The 24,436-nt window shown below is 36.8% G+C and overlaps 1 protein-coding gene across 6 annotated transcripts in view; it reads right to left on the minus strand.

Annotated features, from left to right (window-relative positions):
• Positions 1 to 20,554, minus strand: part of MBTPS2 (membrane bound transcription factor peptidase, site 2) — a 41,226-nt gene extending 20,672 nt beyond the window's left edge. For 3 of the 6 annotated variants that reach the window (XM_090124599.1, XM_090124593.1, XM_031599321.2), the window contains exons 1-8: positions 19,445 to 20,554; positions 14,687 to 14,835; positions 12,899 to 13,037; positions 9,554 to 9,657; positions 7,149 to 7,276; positions 3,695 to 3,813; positions 2,567 to 2,747; positions 9 to 103 (exon numbers count right to left, since the gene is read on the minus strand). In XM_090124599.1, the coding sequence (XP_089980725.1) occupies positions 9 to 103; positions 2,567 to 2,747; positions 3,695 to 3,813; positions 7,149 to 7,276; positions 9,554 to 9,657; positions 12,899 to 13,037; positions 14,687 to 14,835; positions 19,445 to 19,519 (990 nt within the window). In that variant the 5' untranslated portion in view covers positions 19,520 to 20,554. Of the gene's footprint in view, positions 1 to 8; positions 104 to 2,566; positions 2,748 to 3,694; positions 3,814 to 7,148; positions 7,277 to 9,553; positions 9,658 to 12,898; positions 13,038 to 14,686; positions 14,836 to 18,841; positions 19,420 to 19,444 lie in introns of those variants that run through there. The other 3 variants (XR_016459877.1, XM_090124615.1, XM_090124589.1) reach the window with 2 other exon arrangements.
• Between the last annotated feature and the right edge of the window lie 3,882 nt (positions 20,555 to 24,436).

The raw sequence follows: 24,436 nt of genomic DNA on the forward strand, positions 1-24,436 counted from the left end.
TAACTTACCCGATGGCTGTCCAAGTTATTGTTGTACGAAAAGCAAATGTCTGTGAGGCTACTGTTACTACAACATTCAACTGTGCCATCAAGTCTTCTATAGACTAAAGAACAGAGGTGTCAGAGAAAAAGATCAGTATTATAATATAGAATATTCCAAAAAAGAAATCAAGGTCTCTGAATGAAATAACCATTTTGTAGACTTCAAGAATTAAAGTAAATCACAGAGCCTCGCCATGGTTCATTGCAACTAAAAATAAGCTTTATCACCTTAAGAATATCATCTGATTTCAATCATTCCACGTGCTGAATTTTTCATCTTAATAATCTTCTTGAGATCTAGTAGTAGATGTAGGGGATCTATTACTTCAATGTTCTGAGCTCTGTGAAATAAAAAAATTCTTTTTGCCATTGTCTCCAACTTGTGTTAAGGGCTGGCATAGAAATTTATGTCAGCTGTTGTAATTATTTCACTGGCAGACTACTGAAATAGCCAAGACTCAAAGTGTCTTATTTTAAATGTAAAAGCCTTTACAAGATTCAGTTTCTGAAAGCATTCCGAGCCCTGAAAACTGCAGCAGTGAAAAAATGAGGCTTTAAAACATGGCACAGGATCTTTCTATTCCATTCTAAGCCATTTAAATCGTAATTCAGTCTAACAATTAAAAAAAAAAAAAGAAATTGAAAAGAATAGTCACTGTAAGAACCTGTGTCACAGCAACACTGCAGTTCTTTCCTTAGGTAGATCATGCCTGTGATGTTGGTTGCTGATTTAATGCTGCATAAATAGCAACCTATTAACATGGAACTTTATGCCTGGGGCTTACAGGTGTGAGCACTGTACCATACAATTCTTTCTTTCAAGTACCCTGAAGCAATCAGAGATATTTTTGAATAGTGAATGACCATGAAATTAGTTCCCATATAAACTAAATTGAAAACACAGCTTTTTTTTTTTTTAAATTTCAATAATGTCCCTCAGGTAGTGTTCTTTTGTGTAGCTTCATACTCAAATAGTTTATTCTTCATTTGTTTTATTGTCAAATAGATAGGGTCCATTTGCTATATACATTTTTATTGATACTCTGTATTTATGTTAGCTGTGAACTGTCAAGGTTTTGACAAATGACAGCTGCTAGAGAATGAAAGGAGTTCATTTAATTTCAGAGGAATATTTCTCACTGCTGGAGGCTTATGGCTCTGAAAATGCAGACAGACTGGTCTGATTAGAATGCAGCAGTGGGTCGAACTGCTAACACAATACAGCAACCAAGTCTGGATGCAATGTTAAGTCTCTAGTATTAAGTCCTTACTATTTCAATCTAAATAGCACCGATTCCAGTGCAAAATACTCAGTTTTATTATCCGTGACTCTGAAATTAAATTTCAGAGAACAGTAGAATCTCAGAATATATAGCTATGGCATCTGAGGATAGGTTCTTACTTGCCATCCCAGCCCAGCTGAAAACACTTTCCAGAAATATCCTTGCTTTCAGAGGGATGATCCAAACTGTTACATATCAAAAAGCATGATCTTACCCGTACTCCACTAGTTTCCACTTTAAATATTTATCTTAGTTTCATCTGTAAGATTACTTTCCTTACGTGTTAAAAAATTCAAAATCCTACTTTTTCTATCTCACATCAGAATTATACTGCATCAAAAAGCATGGATACTTGAGTTGTCCAACTTCCTCTTTACTCCCATTATGATGAAAAAAAGGCAGCGACAATTTTCTAGCTCTGAGTATCATCATACAGTTTTTGCCCAGCTGCATCCCCTTACCTTCAGAATTCAGTCTCCATGGTTGCATCCATAAATCAAACAGTGGAGAACTGTAGGGCATGTCTTGAGATATTTAGCCAATTTAGCTTGACTGCTCATTTTTGTTCTACTTAATTTTTGTTTATTGTTCTAACTTAGTTTAGTTCACATTTTTCTTCTTTGTTGGGGTAAGTTGTTGCAGTAACAAGAACTTTAATGTATAAATGAAAACAGAAGAAAAGAGACTGACTTCTAAAAACAATATATGCAGTCCAGACAAATATGAGTTTATGGGAAAAGAAACTGTGAGGCTGGAGAAGCAAATGAAACATAAAACCTCTCTAGTGAGAAACATCAAACGAAATGGCCATAATAAAGCACATCATTGGGTTAAGCCACACAATTTGTAATGTCACGCTGATCAGAGCAATAACGTGATGTATAGAATTTACAGCTGCAAAAAAACCACCAAGTTTATCCATATATCTGAACCAAAATAGAGGAGATAATTGTAAATTGCTAATAACCAAGTCATATAATATCCTGAAAAGGTAACTCTCATTATTAAGATCATACAGGACATTTGTACAGAGTGGCTGAAAGACAAGAGAAATTATTTTATCTATCCCCTCCCTGCTTTTGTATTTCGCAAAAAGAAAAGTCATATTGTCTGCTTAAGACATGAGATCAGACTCAACTTATGAGACATCTGTCTCCACTAAGAAATCCTAAATACAAAATAGTTTTTAAGACATGATAAAACTACAATATAAAATATTGAAGAGAGTATCTAAAACCATACCTCTAGCTGGAAAGCTTAGTTGTTGTAGAGTGGCTGCATTTATACAGTAGCCAATCTGTGATTTCTGAGAAAAGTCTCCCAGACAGGAATTCCAGTCTTCTACACCATAAATTGGGCAGTCTTGTAGACTAGTGACAATATCTCCCACAAAAAGACCTCTTGGTCCATTAGCAGGAGAATCCTGAGAAGAAACACTGAAGTCAGTCTTGTTGTTATAGTTAAAACAACTAGGATCCATTTACGGTTGAATGGATGCTGAATATCCATTAAACACTGAGGTAAAGATGTCACTTTCAGACTAACAGAAAATCTGAGGTGTCACCGGAACTCATTATTTTCACTGATAATAGAGCAATAAAAAAATAATATATTCCACAAAGAAAACATTATTGAGTGCATAAAGAAAACAGGCAAGTCTCCAAGTGTTTTAAGGGACTTCTTAAAATCTGAGCAATTATTTTCATCCAACTTAATATGCTGTGTTTTTCCTGTCATTTTAAGTTGAAGAAGCTTCAGTTAATACCCTAAATAGTCCAGCAATGCAAGTTATTTTTATACTGTTAGAAGTATAAAGCACAATAAACATCATTCTCCTCGTGAGTTATATCTGCTCATTTTTAGATCCAAGAAAGACTGAATTCTTTCAGTTCTGCTTTTCTTCAACCATGCTGTATTTGATTAAGTCAGAAAAAAATAATTTGTTTCCAGAAAATCAGCAGTCTAACTCTACTTTGCTTCCAGCTGACCAAGCAAGCATGAAAATCAAACTAATGTCCATCATTAAAAACAGACAGCAATAAGGAGAGTAATAATAGATATCTGAGTAGATTAACCTGATAACACTACTAAGAAAAAAACAAAAAACCACACAGAAATAAGCCTGCAAACTCATCTCAAACATTTAAACAGTCTTGGAGTATGCTTAGTAGTCTAGTTATTCATGCCATCTTTGTTCATTTACTAATACATAAAAAATGAGATGAAGAAATAAACTTCAAGCAGACAAAAAGTATATAACAGATTCTGAAGAGCACTGCGTTGGTCATATTTAACTGTAATAATAAGGGATGCAGGTACACATCAGATCACAAACCATATAATATGAAACCAGTAAAGAACTTTTCTTACCTCTGTTACTTCAGTGACAAGTGCCCCAACACCCGTGTAATAGAAAGGAAAAAGAAAGGCTGGCAGCAGAAATAAAACCATGAAACTCACAACACCAAGAACAAAATTATGCCACACTCCTGAAAAGAAGGGAAAAAAAGTTTCTAAGTAAACACTAACAACAAAAAGGTGCAAGATTTTAATGTTAATTTTTAATTAACTTTCCTGAAATTATTAATGTAAGAATGGATGAAAAATGAATTCATGGCAGAATATTCAGAAGAAAAATTTCTTTTGAATCAATTTTTAAACTACAGTTTCTATCTATTGAGATACCCGTATACCATAAATATTTAAAAAAATAGTGGAAAGAAATCTATTACTTGTCACCTTTTACCACAATAAACCCTTGAAGATTCTTAATAAATGGGTTTATATATGAATAAACACTGGTTGTCCTAGTCAGAAAAAAGTACAACATTTAGTTGCAGTTCAGTATTTTTCATGGTTATTTCCACTGTAACAAGAAAAATAGTTTGGTACATCTGTGTGTACCAAACAAGGTTAGAAATTTATTTGAAAAAAGGCTTCTTTTACATGACAATCTGGGCCCAAAACCACTCCATGAAATTAAGTATTCCAATCAGCATTTTCAAACAGTATTTTAACAATATATTGTAACAGCACTCTTTACAGAATGTTGTGCTCGATAGGATGAAACAAACCTCTATAAGTCACATTTGCCTTCCTTCAACATCAAGCACTATGAAAATTTGTTCATTTCATTTATGCTGTTGGAAATACATTTTGCATGATCAATGCAGGAAAACTTTTTAACGCTGAAAACTCCTTACATCTTTCTTCTTCAACTTGGTAAGAGGGTTTGATTCAATTCTATATTTACAGTACAGTGTTTCTGATGCTGCACAAATGGGAAACACTGAAAGTACTTGAGTGCTTCAGCTGAGTTTGTTCCATTTTCAGGAGTAGTTATTTCCCAAAGTAATTTCTACTTCTGAAAGTTTTTAATCATACCTCACTGATGAATAATGGATAATCAGATAAAGTGCTTCAGCATTCAGTTATTTTTATCAAACACACATAGGCATATATGCGCAAACAAATACCACAAAAGATGTATTAAGAAAATATTTTAATTGATCTTTTATCTTTAAACAAAACAAAATCTTTATTTTTTATACAGCTTAACAAACCCTAAACATCTAAGAAAGACACAAAATTGCTTTGTAACAGTGTGGTCATTGGAGCATAAATTGGGAGGAAAAAAAGAGTTGATGGAACTGCTGGAGTGTGACAAGAAATACTTTCCAACAGCCAACAAAACATAGTCCTTAATAGAATAATCTACACAGTTTGCTGTGTGGAATACAGCAGAAAAGCCTAAAATAGAAAGGCTTCAAGTTCACTCCAAGTGATCCTTAGAAAAACAAACAGCCTAAAAATGAGAATACCTGTAGAGGCACACTGATGACTACACCACAAATTTCATTTTGCTAGAACAGCTTCATCCTTGGACACTTAATTCTTAATATTTTAAAAGGCACACTTCACACAACCTTTAACATACCTTCAATAATACTTTAAAAATCTTTAACTCTCTTTTTCTGTTAAAGACAAGACAAAATTAAAACAAAAACAAAAGCATTGATTTCTACTAACTACAAGCAAGTGCTGTACAGCAGTACTTTTTAATTACTGAGCATGGAGTGAAAGCTAAAAATATAAGTCTCACAAGAATGCCCATTTGTTATTGTTGAACTCATGATGCCATCTGCTGTACAAAAATATATTCTTTGAACTCCAGAGTAGAAGTGAACTACTAAAGGTATATTCAGTATAGTTCTCTACTAGTTCTCACATTTTGCAGCCATATAAAATCCAAAATATTGTATCTGTAAGTGCAGATCTTCAGTATACTGAAGACTTGATAATAGGTTCATTCAACTGCTCTTAAAATTAAGAAAAAGAGAGTCAAATTTACTGAATATCATAAAACATCCTAGTGCTGAAATATACATACCACTACTTGTAAAAAAGCCTGCATATATTTGTTATAACAAAGTGGTAAAAAGCCACTGATGCTAAGCAGCCTTGCAAGGCGCTTTTGTTCCTACCTTGTATAACCCTATTTCAGATTTTCTCAAAATGATTACAAGCGTTCGCTCGTCAAACTATACAAGCAATTCTTTTCTACTGCAGCTTATAAACTAATTTTTCTAGATGATTTTCCAGAAATAAATGCAAACAACTCATTTTGAGAATTATTTCTTCTCTTTCAGTTCTGGTCACACCAGCTGAAAATGAAAATTGATTAATTTGAGAAAAAGAGCTTCATAAGTTAGCCTACTGCAACAAATTATTTTGGTACGTTAGGGCATTTGGAATATAGATATCTTCACTTTCTTAACATTTATCATCATTTACCTGATCTATGAAAACTTGCAAGTATGCTTTGCTAAGTGTTCCTGTGCCATTCTAAAAGCCTACAGTTACAGTATTCAAAAAACAGTGTATGCTCATAGTACAACAGGCTGGCTGCTTTCTATTGCTCCCTGCAACAGAAAATTATATTTATTATGAACTGAAGCATAACATTAATTTTTCTATCTTTCCTTCCATATGTTGGGAACCTTCTTTGTCTCTAGAAGTCAGTAATATAAGCAATTGAAGCATAACACCATCTCACTATAACTTCTCACAACAATGGTGCTCTAATTCCCTGTATCCAGGGATTTCTCTTTAGAACAAAAGACATCAAATAAAATTCACTTGGAAGCTTATTTGGAGCCATTAGCTGCTATTCTTTTTGGAGATGTTTGTGGTTTGGCCTTTATTTCCTTCTGATAGCAACATCAAAACCCAGTCAACTATTTAATAATGTAACTCACACTTTATTGAAAATCACTCAAGATGTTGTTGAAAATCACATTATTCCTATTGCAGTTGTGGTCACACAAGAATGTTCACTTGTGACAGCAAATGACATTCTCATATCACCAATCTTTGGTTTGAACATTTTCCAGTTTGTATGCTCCACCATTTAACTATTTAGGCCACTCAATATGCAAAAAGAGTTAAAAGAGCTTCTGTACCTGAGCATAAGCTCTTATACTAGTGGGAGAGGATGATCAGAAACTACATCCCCAGCCACATCTATGAGCATTCTGAATCAGATATAAGACTTAATATTTTTCAAGGCAGGAGAACAGTACTTATTAAACTCCTAGAGACAGAACTATCTTCCTCAGAAAATAACATAATAAGGACACTAGTGATTAAAAACAAAATTATGACATCACAGTTTGGGTTCAGAACAGAATGACCATCTTTAGGTAAAGAGAAGCTTTTATGCTTTTCCATTTTAAATGTTTGGTCTTCTGCCTAAGATTTACATGTGATGCCTGTAAAGTAACTGTGATAAGCAAAGAATTAATAAAAGAGCAGAAAATATTACCTGCACAAAATATTCTTAACTGCTGGACTGGTGATATTAGTTGCAAGTGGGTTGTGAAGAGGTCAACAAACGCGCCAGGATAGACAATGAAGATAAAAATCCCAAATCCATTAAATCGTACCTGTTCTCTTAAAAAGAAAAAAAAAAAAGAAAGAAAAATGAATTGTTATTGTACACCAGGAAACAAAGAACTGTGAGATTCTTCATGGCATATGTATTTTTGTCTATGAGAAGAACAAAAATTATAATTATAAAGCTAACTTATTTTTCATAACATGAAGGACGGAAAGATAATTAAACTAGAGGATACTTTCTGCACTATCTGCCACTTTTATGCAACAAGCATTTATGAGTCTGGTAAAAAATAAACACCAAATTCAACTTTTCTGCTTCCTACACAACAGTAATGCATTAATTTTTATTTTATTTTATTTTTTTTTAAAGTAATAGATACTCTAACATAAGTTAATATTAGGGTTGTCTTTTAAGTAAAGAAGGATAGCCCTTATGACTTAATTTCAAAGTAATCTATGAAAAATTATCTGGAAAATCTATGTCTTCCCTTTAACAGGTACACCCTTAAAGGCACTTTTTTGGTGCTCTTTGAAGCTACATATTTTATAAGAGACTTGTAGAGGTGTGGCAATCACATTCAAAGACAGCTGTTGCAAACCAGGCACAAATCAGCTCATTTTTTTGTTTGTTTATTTTTGTGGATGTAGCATTATATTTAGATCCTTTTTATACAATAGCAGCTGCAAGAATGAGGTGCATATAAAATAAAAGAAGACATAAAATTATGAATAGAATTTATGCAAAATGACCCAGAGTGAACATATGAATTCCTTGCATTCAGCTCATAAGATCTATAAATAAGAAATCTGCACTCTCATAGATATTCCATACTTCATTACTTGGGTAGAAGATGGACAGAGATGGACAGACTTTTTGGCATAAGCTTTGACTAAGCTAAGACTCAAATACTCTAAGCTTTTGTAGTTCACAGCCAATACTATCTTGAACTGAAGTTGGCAGAAGTGTGTAATAGATTTCAGAGAGTCAAAGTGATTTGCCTGAAAATATTACTATCATACATGATGATAATAATAAACAGAATTTTTCCATAGTGCAGCTATTTAGTAAAACCCGAGGATAGACTGCAACAGCACTATATACTCAACCTGTACTAGGAGGAAAAATAACAAATCAAACAAAACAAAAGAAAAATGGAAAAAACAGCAGCAGCAGCAGCAAAAAACAACTTAAGTCTTCCAGATTTTAACTGATAGCAACTTTACATTGGACGATACCATTTTTTTTCTCCTAAAAATAGATGAGAATCAAATTTATTACAAAAAGATAAACTGAAGCTGAATATTCAAAGCCATCACTCCAGATCTTGTGTGAAAGTATCATACTACTCTTACACATACCAGGTTACAAACTTCAGAAAAAGCTCTACAGTTACTCCTGAATTCTCTGCAGTTCACCAACAGTACTTGAAGGAAATTTTCTTAGCTCTTCCTGTTGTGGGATGCACAAGTGTAAGAGCTGTTTCTTCCACTGATAAAAATATTAAACATAAGAGAAACCAAGCTTGCAGACAAATGGATTATATGATACATAGGGACCCACATCTTTCCTTTGACTGAGAACATTCAGGACCAGAAAACAGGTAGTAACAAGTTTAGATGTGTCATGTCTTCCTACGCTCAAGAAAATCAGTGAAACAATTTAGGGTTTCATGCCCATGGGACAGCTAATGCCTCTGATGCTTAGGAGAAACGTGGAGGACACCTGAAAATCAAGTTCCAGGAAGCACCACTTAACCCTCCTATGCTGAAGTGCCATTTAAGTGTAATGATTAACCAGGTCAAATAACTTTTTTTGTGAAGTAATTGTCACAGTTAAGTAATAATAAAAATCTCATCTGTGATCAGAAATTCACACATCATTGAGATTAACAGGGGCAAATCACATTTGACTGAATTGCTGCTTTAGCCCTTTTAGATGCTACTTCACAAGCTGTGTTTAACAAATCAAAAAAAGTATTTTAAAGTACCATTGTGCAGTAGCATGCAAGTCCTCTTCAAATGCCACAGCTCCAGAAATACAATTACTGCGTGAAAAACAGGATCACTCAAAAGCAGAATGATTTTAAACCTGAGTGGTGTGGTATATTTACAAAGCAGAATTCCTTTCCCACAATCAGTAGAATACATATGAAAAGTTTGTTATTTATTGTACATCTTTAGAAACTTAAAATCTAAGGAAGTTATGAAATAAAGAATAAACAGATTGTCAAGAAAAGCTGAAAAAATGCTAACAACATTTCCCTTGTTATTAAATACTCTGGAATATTAGGCTTTGTTGGCACATAGTAAGAGAAAAGTAGTTTGTATTACCGAATAGCTGCCACCCCATGGCCGACTTCATGTATCACACCACTGATGAGGATTGCAGAGAAGAAATAGGTCAGCTGGCTGACAGGCAAATTTACACCAGGCACCTGTTCATGTGGGCATGACAACAAAACAAAACACACTAGGAAACCAAGAGGTACAAAGACAAATTATTCTGTCTATCCTTGCTGCTCTCACTCAGCTTTCTCAGCCCACCGACACAGTAAGAGCCACTCACACAGCACTGCTGGTTTGTAACTCCTCTCAATATATTTTAAAATACATGGAATATGTATTATTTTGCTAAATGTTGAAAAGCTCTCTAGGAGAAAAAGCCTTCATCCTTCGTATTCTGTCCTCACAACATGACAGAGTGTGTCCTACTTTATATTAAGCTCCAAAACTTTATAAACACATACGCAGCCTTCAGCTTTAATGAGAGCGGTTTGGCGCTGTGAAAAGTGGTTTACATTGTGCTGCATAGTCATGTGGCTACTGAGATCCACTCAAAAAAAAAAAAATAGAAAAAAGAAAAAAGAAAAGAAAAAGTGTATTGCACTTAAAACATAAGCACTAAAAGTTAAAAAAAAAAAAAAAAAAAAAAAAAAAAGGAACAGCCTTCAACCAGAATTGTCAGTCTTCCTTCTCTCTATATATAAAATATGAGATCACTCCAAATTTAGAAGATCAAAAAAGGGTAAGTTCTCTCTATTGTTCAAGTTTTAGCAGTCTATATATGGCAAATTCACATTTAAAACAGCACTTGCAGTGGATATATTATTTCGATAAAGGTATAACATGCATGCCCCCCATTCCTTCTATTGCTGTGGATTCCCACCACACCCCAGCTCCTCTACGCAAGCTCCTTTCTGTCAGGCTCCTAATGAGGCACAGGTCACAGAAGGAGGAACCATCTTCTCTCTCCATGGGACAGAGAGCTGCTCAGCTCTCAGATCTTCTCAGTTGCTGTAGCTGAAGTAGCAAGACCACACCACTTGAGCTGCTGACTTTGGGGGCAGTCCAGTCATCCTGACTATCCTGCTGCTCTCCCATTTCTAAGTAAGAAACACTGGGGTACTATCAGCTGCAGTATACTTGGCGTTAATTGTGGTTCAGTGGGAGAAAAGAGATGCTATAGGCAAAAATTCCTCACCTGCCTCTAAGACTCTTCAAATGGCCCCTTTTTACTAAAAATGCTGCAGCTCCTGGCTGCTGTTCTGGCAGCAGATTCAATTGAACAGACCCCAGTCAATCATTCAGTCCAGCTCATTTCTCAATTATATGCATTTAACTACCCACGCAAAACTCTGCAACAGCTTGATGAGACCAACTTGCTAAAAAAAAAAAAAATTCTTCAGAGGACCATATTCACTAGTATTTTACGAATCATTTCACAAATTCTGTTCAGACTGTGATCATGACCAAGGAATTTATCTTAACTGGCACAACAGTCCTAACTCACTGTATGAAAATAGCTGCTATTCACTTGTTAAGCATCCATTGCTGCTATTGAAGCATCGGCTGGTGGCACTAATGGATCACTTAAGTGGTGTTCTCAGTGGCTCTCTGCTCCACATACACGAAGGACAGATAGCAACAGCAAAGGCCACCATCTTAGCGCCACCCTGAGTGCATCACATGAGAAAACAGCATTGAATACTTTTCAGTGCACATGTCAAAGCAAGTTTAAGATACACCTAAAAGGGAAGCTAAATATCATGAAGGATTCATGCAGTATTTTGTGAATAGGCATTGCCATCTTATATTTCATAGTCTTCCAGGAATGCCTTTATTGAAAGAAGAACCTTTCCTAATAACTGATCTTCTTCCCTGCTTTTGTTAACAGGCAGCCAACACAATAGGGGGCAGCTACCGAGTTACCTACTGGTGGATAGTTTAAATAAAGTGCAGGACTGGAAAAAAAAAAAAAAAAATGAGGAAAGGTGCAAAAAATCTTATCAATGGAACACAAGCAGAACTGTATTTGCCTCTCCCAAAACTGAAGTCTAAAGGCTCAGCAGACCCATGCCAAACGCTGAAATATAGTTAACAAATTTATTTTTTTTTTTAAAGAAAGCACCTAACTCTGTCTCTTCCAAGGCAATTGATTAATTATGAAACATATAGATAACTAATTTAAAGGAGGAGAAGTCTTTCCTCACTTTTTCTTCATTATTTGCAACCTCGTTTGGGTCACTTTTTAGAATCAACTTATGCTACCACATTCCCCTCAAATAGAATACTGGAACTCTTTAAAAGCAGAATTATAAAACTGAGTATAATTAATTTCAGAAATGAAAGAATAAGGTAGGAAAGAAAATCAACCAACCACAGGTCAGCTTAGGAGAAGTAATCTTATCCCCATACATGATATTACACTATCCCTATCATATCCATCTTTTTCAGTACTCATCTGTCCTTGGTTTGAGTGCAGTGATATTGCCAATATGCAGTTACTGAGGAATCCATTCCACGCTGAAATTGTAAATATTATGCTATACTTCAGCTTTCATAATTTCAGTTCACACCAGATTACTTCCAAGGGCTCATCTTTGCTTTACTTTCCTTTTATTTATTTCTGTCAGTTACATAGAAAAGCTGAGTATGGCAGATGACCAGTTTACTCTGGTATCAAAAAAGTGGATAGATCCATTGAATCACAGAATGGCTTGGGTTGAAAGGGATCTTAAAGATCATCTAGTTCCAACCACTCTACCATGGGCTCAGTAGCCACCCACTAGATCAGGAAATGATCTTGAAAAGAAAAGAAAGGGGAGGGGAGGGGAGGGGAGGGGAGGGGAGGGGAGAGGTCCTTGAACAATCCAAAAATATGCCATCTCCTCATTAATGAATCTTTGCTTCTACAATAACACAAAGCTCTTTAAAATTATTTCTTTCCCTTTCCACTAGTACTTTGTATAGTAATAAATGAAAGAAAATACCTCTCTTCTTGTGGATTATGGATTAATTTTGCAAACTTCAAGGCCACAATTGCCTCTATTGCTCAGAGAAGGTAAATTCTTACTGCTGTTTTGTATTCTTTGTACTATGATTGCTGTTTTGCATTCTTAGTAGTATAATAATTTAAAGCTTTTCAAAATCACTAGCCAGTTCTCATTTCTGAGAGTATTTAATATAAGATCTTCCACATACTTGCCTTTATTTGTCCTCCCATTTTTTTTATCACCTCCACCTCATTTTTAAGGCTGATAGCAAATTTTTATTTAAATGAGTATCGGCAGCTAGGTTATTCTTACATATGAGAATTTGAGTATTGCATATATCATCAAGAAGATGGTTACTATCAGCTCACAACCCTCAAATAAGACCTGAGGAGAAAACACTTACCACAACTTGCAGCATACGATCATTCTGGGCTGTTGGTGCCTCAGTCAGCATCTGTGTCAGTGTTTGCATTAGTGTCTTTCCAAGAAGAATCACGGAGCCAAACATAGCAGTTATACCAAACACCATTCCCATGCTGAACCTACAAAGACAGGCAAATAGCTAAGAAATGCATAGGTACTAGAATATACTTAACCACATTAGTACAACTTAGCAGACAAAACGAGTAAAGCAAAACTTACCCAGTGCTACTACTATTCACACATCAACAATAAAGTACAAAAACATTAGCTAAAGGAAACTAACAGTGCTAATAGCATATATCAGTAACATAAACTTGTATAATATTTTCCTTGTTTAATAACTGTTTGACATCCAAATCACATCTTGATTCATTTTCAAATATTTTTATGCTATTCTTATATATTCTAATCTTTATTCAATTACTCAATATGAGTGACTTGTCATTAACTGTGAACAAAAACATAACTTTACAATATATAATTTAACATGCTGCACCACACCATCACACATTTAGTGCTGTGGATCAAGTGATGAGGTAGTATACATACATACTTGCATCTTCTTCACCAGCAATAAAAAAATAAAAAACATTTACATGAGACTCAAACTTCCTCAAAGAAGAAAAATTAGGAGATACAATTGTAACACTAGGTTAAAATCAATTACTTTAAAGACATTTTTTCTCTCATCATTTAATTTATTAAAACCATTATGTTGAAAAACATTTCAATTTAGATCAGTCCATCTAATGGCTGATTTTTATTCATCATTATTATTCTTTTACTCTATTATATACTTGAATGATGCGATAAAGTCTATTTTCTAGCTAAAGCATTTAAATTCACTAGCTGTTTTTCTTTTCATAACAGCATAATTGTTCTTTTACCACCCTTAATAAGGCTCACTGGAAATGAACAAATCTATTTTAATCAATATGTACCTATAATGTTAATTAAATAGAGTGGTATAAACATTATGCTGTAATAAATTACACACATTAAAAATTGTGATTGATGTAGAACTATTTAAAATCAAAGTAAAATCACTCCATGCGAGAGAAATCAATATGAAGCAGAATTCTCTTTCACAACTGCCTCTTTGGGTATATAATACAGAAAATGAAAATAAATTCAAGCCCTACTCCTTTTTTTTTTTTTTTTTTCAGATTGGATATAGAATTACAGTAGATAAGCAGTTCAGCAATAATTTCCTAAACTAGTCCAGAAGCATCCTTGCTAACCTCTCTGCTAATTTACCCATTACTAGCAATCTGTGCAATCTTAGCAGGGAAAAGAGTAGGTAAGTAAAAGACAGAATGAGAGCAATGTCCTTCTGATTAGGTATAGTTGCTGAATGCCTGGGGAATGATTGGCAACAGGGGCATGATCAGAGGAAAACTCAATGTACAGTAATGGACAGATCTGGGATATGAGAAACTGCTTTCATATCTACCTCCTCAGACAGTAACATATGTAACAGCTCTATATTTAAGAACTATGAATGGCTCAAACCCTAGGTAGAAATACAGTTTATGGATTTCTAGTTTTACAGTATATCTGTGTATAACTTAGCTACGTTATTTTTAGCAGAGGAGATAGACTTTGCTGACACAGTACATTTATGGCTACCATGTTTGTTCAATTTTTTTGTTAGACTACAGTAATAACCAGATCTACCCATTCCACTGCTATAGATAAAAGGCATACATATGGTGGTAGTTGCTGCCTCTGTACTCATTTGACAGAAAAAAATATCCTGAGTGTATACCATAAATACAGAAATCTGGGTTTCCATCTCCCCCAGTTGTAGAACTGCCGATTGAAGAGTGCTGTTTGCCATCGCATGTGAAAAGGAGAGACACTCAAGCCATAATTCACCAACCAGTCTTCATAAGATGCCTTCAAAGAGCTGGATGACTGCAAAACAATGGAAAGTTAGGTTAACCCAAAACTGGAAGGAAGATTCTGTGCTATGTGACCAAGCAGTAAATGAGATCCATTCATATGTAAAGACAAACATAACTCCAGGTACATGCCAAAGAATCACAGAATCACAGAATGGCCTGGATTGAAAAGGACCACAATGATCATCTAGTTTCAACCCCCCTGCTATGTGCAGGGTCACCAACCACCAGACCAGGCTGCCCAGAGCCACATCCAGCCTGGCCTTGTATGCCTCCAGGGATGGGGCATCCACAACCTCCTTGGGCAACCTGTTCCACTATGTCACTACCCTCTTTGACTCATAGGTGTGACATATAGTACAAAAAGCTATGCCACTGCTTTGAGTAAATCACAGCAGTTCTAGGATTATGAGAGAAACTGGATATTCAGTAGTATTTAGCAAATAAGAACGTTATTATCTTTATTACTGTTACAACACTTTGAGTGATTTTTAACTGATAGAAGGCTAAAAAATGAACTTTTATGGTATTTCTTTTCTATATAATTATATTTTAGTAAATGTTTTTAAAACTCCAATAAAGAAAAACACATTCTATTGGCTTTCTGTTGGCATCAACTTGTTTCTAATATTGGTCAGATGCGGATCAGTAGTGGGAGTATCCTTTAGCAAGAGTAAAAATGAGGTCTACTTTTCAATCACAGACTACTACTGAAGAGACTTGAAATACATGGTCATACTACCAAAAAGGCAGAAGGACTTTAAAATTACCAACCTGTAGTCTGCAACAGCAATTTCACTGATAATTTTACAGTTTTTCAAGATACTGTTGGTACACCTTCCTAATAGTTCCAAAGATTTCTCCTTATATTTGTCTTTGTAATGAATGCAACCTACAGATTGTATAATTAATACTTTATTGCATTAGTACCCAGTATTATAAATGAATGGAAGTAGTTTTGCAACTGCTATTTTATAATATATGGTGCTGGTTTTCTCAATAGTCCTTCCTCAGCCTGCTTCCTGGAAGCTAGTATCAGAAAGCCAAAGAAGGACAGCTTTCCTTAGAGGTTAAAAGAGAAATTTGTAGCTGATGAAAAGTGTATCAGAGCAGGAGTGTGTCTGACATAACCCAGACAAGTCTTCAGAGCTGTCTGAACTATAACATTGCTCCTGAATTTCCCTATGAGGAGCAGCACCTACTGGAGATGTCAGGAATGTGCAGTTCACAAGAGACTCCCTACGCCCCTAGACAGATCTTCACAGGTTCCTGGCTGTCTTCCACAGTTCTTGAAACAAATTTAGAACTTGCCAAGTTCCTTGCATTACTTCTCTCCTTCTGTGGTGGTGATGGGAAACAAGCAGCGTGTCATATCTTCAACAACCATATCCATAGCTTTTCTCATTTTGTTGAATTAATAACAACATAAACTAAAATTTATTAAATTAAAAAAATAGTTCAAGAAACAGCCTTCCATGTTATCTTTTCTACTCATATGTTTCTGTGTAACTTCTACAATGTTTAGTCATATTTTTGTTCAGTCAGCTGAGGACAACCACAGAAATTTTTGTTGTAATGTATCTCCTAGTCAATGACTGGTCAGTCATTCCCTACAGCACTGTTAGGTTTACTATCCACAACCAGAGCCACATTCAGCATTTGCTAGCCTACTTTTAATAGGAGAGATGACAAAGAGTATTACACTTTTATAAATAACACTTAGGACAGAGAAACAAAGAAAAATGCCTTCTCACATAATCTATCTGATAATTAAGAACAAAAATCTGCATGACATTAAGTACATCTGACATGAGAAATCGTCTTCTGCAAATTCAGTAAACATATGTAACCCATTCTGTTCACATAGGATAAAAAAAAAAACAATCCCAAACACTCTGAAATCTAAGCAAACAAAAACCAACCAACCAAAAAAGAAACAAATAAACAAGCATTATAATCAGAAATAGAGATCTGGCACTTCAAAAATATTTGTTCTCTTACCACATACAAAAACATCAACCACATTTCCCCTAGAAATTCCACTAATGCATCCCTTCAAATTCATTCTAACTAAACCGCAGCCCTTCTCTACTAGCAAGGTATAAACAAATAAGCAGCTCTTAATGAGAACTGCGGGATTCTTGAACAATACCTTTGCAAAGTGGCACAAAAAACAACTTTGCTTTGTAAATGGTATTCATAATCACTAAATGACAGCATCCCTTGAAACAAGTTACTACATTCTTTTCAAAGCGTATTAAAAAGCTCTACGCAAACTTTTGCTCCTTCTGTTCTGAGTCCAGTAGGATCATAACATTACGACACGCACCATCTTGCCCTGGTATGAGGTATGTTATTACCCTTTGTTTCATCTCAATCCTCCTCCACAGACCTGGGTTCAGCTTCTTTAACTTGAACTCTAAGTGATCTCTGCTACATTAATTTTACTATAAAAGCAATACCCTTTTTATTTATGCAATCTTTCAAATTAATGACCGCCTACTAAATACTCCAGGAGCTCCATAAATATCTGCCAGCAAGCAGGAGCCCTTAACATTCTTTTGTGCTGACAAAGGCTGTTCAAGAGCCCTAGACCATTTCAGCTTCCTGACCTTAAAAGCTGAAGGCTCACCTCGACTGAATGGGCCTAAAGCATCTTTTATTTCTGACACCAGAAGCAGGGACAACCTTCTACCCTTTTCACATCCCTGGTCCTTCAGACAAATGGGATGACTTAGCATGCTGGGGAGCAGCAATTCAGGGGTCTGCCTAAGTGACTCCCTTTTGTAAGATCCAGACTTCACCAGGAAGCTTTCTCATCAGTGGTTCAAATGAAGAGCAGCAAGAGAAATTTTCCAAAACCCAGATTGAATCATTGTTGATTTGCTAACACAAATGTACCTTGTAATTCAAGCAATATTAGGTGAATTTATTTGTGCAAAATGTCATTTATATACATAGTTCTGCCTTTCTTATTACAGAATCCCAAAGAGTGAGACTGCCTAACAGAAACGCTTGAAATCTGAACAAAAATAATAAGAGGTCAAATTAAGCAAGAGACATTGCACATCTAAAATGTTTACAAAATAAACATCAACTTACAGCACATATCCTCTTGCCCAAAACATGATCAGTATAATGAACAGAAAAGTACTCCAGAAGTACTTTTCACTCATATTCTGTATGTCATTTTCATGCACTTACACTGAAAAAGACTGAAGAGCTAGGCAATTTGCTACAGTTGCCAGCAGTTCAGAGTTAAGAGTGTATTGGGAGATCTAGAGTACTAGCAATAAAACAAACATGAGTTTCCTAATTACGTAAATCTGGTTATTTAATCCATAATTTATTTTGGCTGTGGTACTTGAAACTTAACAGATCTACCAGCAAGATCTACTGAAACCCAGCAGCTCCCACATACTTCCAGAAGGTTAATAACCATAGATAACTTGTAGTTAAAGCATCAAAGTTACAATTTAACTCCTGGACTCTCCTGCTTGCAAGAGCATTCTAGGCATTCCCTTTTCTTTCTCAATATAAAGTAGATACTAAGTTGCCCCCAAACAATGTAGATTTTTTTTTTCTCCTTTGCTGCTTTTAGGTTCGGAGAAAATCACCGGCCCTTCTCACTCACAAAAAGGAATTATTTTAAACTCTAATTCTGAAATAAAATCTTCCAAATCTCAGAGATACAAATGGGTCCCAGCACCATGCCGCAAGAGTCTGCTATGTGAATTCAGTGATTGCTTTACAGCCTGAGATTTTTCATCAGAAACAAAACTGCCACCAGAAGAACATCAGCCTGCTGACTGATCTTCCTGATGGTTTTTAGAGTGTCACTCAACCAGGAGCACGTTCTTCTTGTGTTCAGCCAATTCTCTAATGTGTTTCCCAGCAATGTTGTGCTTGTTACCAAATATAGCCTTGATATATTTAACATAGACATAATATAGACTCGATGTATTAAAATCTGAAGATTAAAACGTACAGATTAATATTTGATAATTAATGGCTCTCACCGTCGACTGCATTTGTAAGATCCAGCCTTTGCTGCATTTGCTCTACGACAATTAGCAGCAGGGGGAGCTACTTAATTTTCCAAGGGTCCTCATCAGCTAAAACATAGCTTTCCTTACAGCACTTTTCCCCGTGTTTCACACCAGTGACAAAACGAACACTTGTTACTTTGATACTGCTAGGCCTTATCCGTACTTGGTAGAAACAGAGCAGTTCCTGGACTGTAGCATCAATTTCAAAAAGCAAGAGAATTCTAGGTGGAACCTTTCATTTTATATTTTCCTCGTATTTCTTGTGCCACCGCACGTCATAGTGAGAAGAGCGGGGCAGCGCTGTGGGCCCGGCGGCCTGAGGCAGCCCTTAATTCTAATTGGCGGGACAGCGCGGGTAGCCTCAGGTCTGCAGGGCCCGCGCAGGGGAGCGGCGGCCCCTCGCGGGCGAGGCGCGGACCGTGGCCGGCCCCCGAGGAGGGAGAGGAGGCGGGGAGGCCGCTGGCTGGCGGCGGTGCCGGATTCCGCCAGCCCAGAGGGGGTGGCGGGGGGAGGGTAGCGGCGCTGCTGACCCGCCTAAGGGCTCCCGTTGGGCTTTGCGCCCACAGCCCTCACCTTGAGCAGAGTATCCGCCAGGTAGATGGCGCACCAGCCCCCCAGCACGCACACCACCACAGGGATCGGGATCATTGTGGCAGTCCAGCCGGCGGTCGCGGCGGCTCACGAGGAGGAGCCTGTCGGAACTAAACCTACTCCGGAACCTTTCTTCATCGGTTGCATTGTCCAGACGGACACTTCCGGGATCCGTATCGAGATTGGGCAGGTGACGCCGTGACGTCACTGCACTGGGAGAATGCGGGGAGGCGTTGCCCCGCCCAGCGTTGCGCGTGCGCAGAGAGACGTCCGTCCGTCCTGCTCGTGCTGAACCCGGGCGTGACCGCACTTGCGCGATTGGCTCGGGATGGGGTGGGAGGGGCAATACGGGAGGAGCCGCCGCCACGCCCCGCCTTGCCTGAGGGTTGAGGTCCCCTCTCTGTCGCCTTTGCAATTGTCGGGAGAGTGGCGTGTAATGTGGTCACGTCTTCAGAACTCAGGTCTTTTTTAACTCAAACCGTGAGCGCTAAAGGCAAACACGTACAAAGCGAAGAGTAAGGAAAAGTGATACTTTTATCAGCCTATACAAATGGTGACATTGATCTCTTTCCCCCCCAAAACTAAATAAACGAAAACCACTATCACGCTCTCAATTATCCCATTATTTCTAAAAAGTTCTTTTAGCGATGAGGACACCAGTGCTGGGGGAGCCCTTTGCAGTTTGTAGCTTCCAGTTCACCTTTCCCTGTGTGCACCAGATATACTTGGCCTCTGTCAGCACTCAGGACACATCTACTAAAAAAAACTTACTCTCTTGGCTCTTCAGCTCTGACGTGTCGGTCTGTGGGTTCACAGGCTGAGCTGTGGAACAGCTGGGAGTTCATAACGCCAACCACAATCTGTATTTTCCACACAGAAAGCTTTGTAGCAGTTGTTTTTTTTCACAAGTGTCTGTGCTTTGAATCCAACAATAAGCTAAGCCTTCTCTTTGCTAGAGTTTAAACGTTTTCATGCTGTTTTTCAGTCAGTTTATCAGTATTTTCAGGCTCCTTCTGTGTTCTGCACACGTATTGCTTCATTTTGTCCTTCCCAAAGCGATCTGCTGGGAGTTTTCCTTGCTGCCACCATCAGGAAGAGCACCTCAGCTCCGAGCTCCTGGGCTGTTTCCTGCTCCCTTTCTTTTTACTGATAACATGGCATTGCCAGAGAGCTGATACACGGGAGATGGGTAGGCCAAGCATTCAAGGGAACACGAAATCTAGATTTTAGAATCATAGAATCATAGAACGGCCTGGATTGAAAAGGGCCACAATGATCATCTAATTTCAACCCCCCTGCTGTGTCACCAACCAGTAGACCAGGCTGCCCAGAGCCACATCCAGCCTGGCATTGAAAATTTTATTGTAAGGGAGAGTCCAGCTCTGACCAGTCACAAGAGACTGGCCATTGCAGGGGCAAGCGAGAGCTGGTAATAGACACTTGGCCTCTCTTGGCCTCTGCTGAACTAATTTGTCTTCCCTCTCAAGCTGGAGGTGCTTTTCCCACACACTTCAGATTTTCCAATGTCCTTAAACCATTACGCTTATATAGGATCTGTTGACTGATGCCTCAAGAAGCGTGGAAGGGCTTCCATTCCAATGTAAAAACAGAAGAATTATGGGAAATGTACTCAGCCCTACATGCAATGAAAATGACCAACATGCATTAAATATAAATATACAACATCTATTCTAGTTGTGGTCTTTGGAAGCAATAATGGACACTCACACATATGCAGTTATGAATATTAGTACTTAGAGTGTTGATATAGTCTCTGTGAAATCAAGCATACAAAAATGGGCACAGTGCCCTAAAAGATCCAGTCAATAAACAGCTTTTGCAACATTATTATATATTTTTCTTCAACATTCATTTAGTATACCATACAGAATTGAATTTTATTGAATTTGCACTGAATTTGGCAGTGCAGTTAAAAAGAAATGTGACTAAAATGCACAGTCTGTGTTTTAGAGATAGAAAGTTCACCACAATAAATCAACCAAAAATGAGAATTTTCTGGAATGTATAAGTATTGAGTGAACTAGAGCACTCAGTCCCACTGCTTTTACTCACATAATTTTAGTGGTAATTTAGTGGTGGCTAAAAGGCAAAATTAACCCTCGTTCTCTTAGAGTGAAACCACTGTAGACTGTAAAGTGTTACAGGAGAAACTGAATATTGTGTTTTTAAGATTAAGGTTTTCAGGATTAAAGATTTCTAATTTAAAATTATTTACGAGGTAGCAGAAATATTGATGCATGCTTTTTGCTACCACTTGTTTTTCTTCACATTCACATACTACACTAAAGTAGTGACAAAAACAAAATACAGTAGTTAGGTCAGTGTGTAGTGTCTGTAAGTCATCACAATGCTGACTAACTCTCATAGTTTTAGAAGTTACAGCTGAGGTGTGCACTGATGGGAGGGTATGAGTAGACTTCTAAAGGGTGAATATGTAAGAAGATTAAAAAAGGGTATACATCAGTCATCATGCAATGTTATCTTAAGTCCATGCAAAAACTTTAAAGGAAAAAGTAATAGCATAGCAATAGTGATTAAATGTAATTAAGCAAGTAAATACCAAACAGAATTTGTTAATAGTACATGAATTAAGATATTATCAAAATCAGTTAGTGAATTAATATCATGCACATCTTTTTATAGACATAACAAATATCTTTTTCTAAAAATAATTATGAACATATCTAATAATTAATCTCTTTGACTTTCACGTATTACTGAAGTGGATAAAGAATTATTCAGATTTTGTCACGCTAGATACATGACACACTGCAGGCTAAAAATAAAATTACAGTCTTAACAGTGCTTTCAAAAGCTCTAATGTATGAGAGGTTTGCTGGGCCTTAAGGAAGTTGTGCCTTCTCACAGTTATCACTGGCTCAGACCTAAAATCTGCTGAATGTGGATTTTGCCAGTTTGAGGTCAATACAATCAGAATGTGACCTAGTTGGAAATGTGTTTGAGCCTTGAGGACTACAAAAGGAAAAGCACAAGGTATGTTTTGAGGTGTATTTGTTACTAAGTTGCTGGGTTTTGAGATGAGCTGAACAGAGGAAAGGAAGGCTGGAACAAAATGTGGCCTTGATTCTGCGTTAAGTTCCTGTACTGATTTGAAATGAAGGACTGGACTGCTTTCATGGAGTACATGAATGCTTGCAGAATTTCAAGCACAGAGAAAGATGAGTACAAGAAGAAATAAATGGATAAAGATGAAATGGGTGATCCATTAAGCACGTATGCAGGATTGGCTATTGCAGCTGGAAGAAATGTAAAGATCAGAGAAAAGAAGAAACACACAAGAGATAAAGAGACTGGCACTCTCGAGAAATCTATAGAGCGTTGCTTATAAGTGTTTGAACAACAAACACTCATCTCTTCAGTTACTTTACTAGAATTGTTATCTAGAAATCTCAGAATATGGAAAAAATTCAGTAATGAGAGTTCTGTAGTCATGTAATATGCATGGTATTTTAAACTGGAACTCAAACAGGGAAAGAAAAACTTTTGACCCTTGCTGTGCCTAATGAGCAGAATATCTTACTTTTTTTTTTTTTTTTTTTTTTAATATATATTTTATGTTCCCAAAAGTACAAAACAGTCTTACTTTATTCAAATACAAATGAGGTCAAAGCATTCTGTTTAGTTGCAGCATTTGTTTGCATTTGTTAACCTGTTTACCAAAATTACATGCTGGAAGTGTGGGACTTTAATGCTTACAACAAATGAAATTGGTTCTTAGGTTACTGTTTATATAGATAGTTTAAATAAAGGAAAAGCACAAGCATTCATAGAAACATGCCTTTACTATGTTTGTCTGTTACAAAGAGTAGTTGTATATGCTTTTTCATCAGTTGTTGATTACTAGTTCTTGATTTATAACAAAAGTTACAGATCTTTCTTATTTGCTATCAGTTCTCAGCATTTATTGATCCGTCTTAATTCTTTTAGGCACATCACAACTGAAATTGCATCAAAAAAGGTCCTCCAAAGCTGTTGTGCTCCAAGGAGAAATGGGTATAAGACTAAAAAATAACAACAAAACCCTGAAGGAAATACAGAATCTTGAGAGCTGTAGCTCAAATGTTGATTTAGAATTAAATTTTGTATCAATTATAGTTTTGGGCTTCCACTGCTCATTTTAGATGGTAGTCTTGTTTGCTAAACTGTTTGGCTTTGCATTCTCTGCAGCTGTTAAGACCTTACATATGAGGAAAAGCATAGAATTTCTACTGCAGAGTAACTGTTTAGCATTAGCTCTTCTGCTGAGATGCTTCTGTGATTTTATGAGTCCATCCTTGAAAACAGATTTATCTAAACTGCAGAAAACAAAGGGCTCAGACAGTGAAGGAGGGAAGCACACATGAGAAGATAACGCCAAACAGCTGTTGTGCTTTTCTGTGCTTTGAATTACTTGTGAAATCCCTAGGTGCACAAATCCCTGTTCTACTGTGCAATAAATAAATAGTTTCCTTTTAATGGATATCGTTTCATGCTCACTGTAACCTGAAATAAACACACGTGATAGCATTAGACCTACCTAGTCTGAATCCCAAAAGCTGCAGGGCAGCCCTGAACCCTAGGGAAAATACTGCACTTAGCTTGTGTAAGTCAAAGTGAGATAACACTTTGAAGAAGACAAAGCCGTTTTTGATTCACTGTTGAGCAGATATACTGCTTGAATCGCTTGTATTAACCTCTGTGTATGAGGCATTTAGCTGTTCTAACAGGAAGGTCTTGCACAGGAGGAATCTATGAGGTTTTCACTGTCTGCCTCGCCTGCACAGAAGGCTGAAGTAGCTCCTGAGTCACTTCAGCCCAACATAGCACTCAGCTACACCCTCACTGGTTTTGTTTTGCCTCAAGGATCAGGCTGCAAGCAGCAGCTGTTTCATGTCCACTTAGCCCCCCAGGCAGCAGATAAACTGAGTTTTGCAATTTCCCAGTACTACAAAT

This window comes from Phasianus colchicus, chromosome 1 (genome assembly GCF_987193195.1).
Source record: "Phasianus colchicus chromosome 1, bPhaCol1.hap1.1, whole genome shotgun sequence".
In the NCBI taxonomy this organism is placed as follows: domain Eukaryota; kingdom Metazoa; phylum Chordata; class Aves; order Galliformes; family Phasianidae; genus Phasianus; species Phasianus colchicus.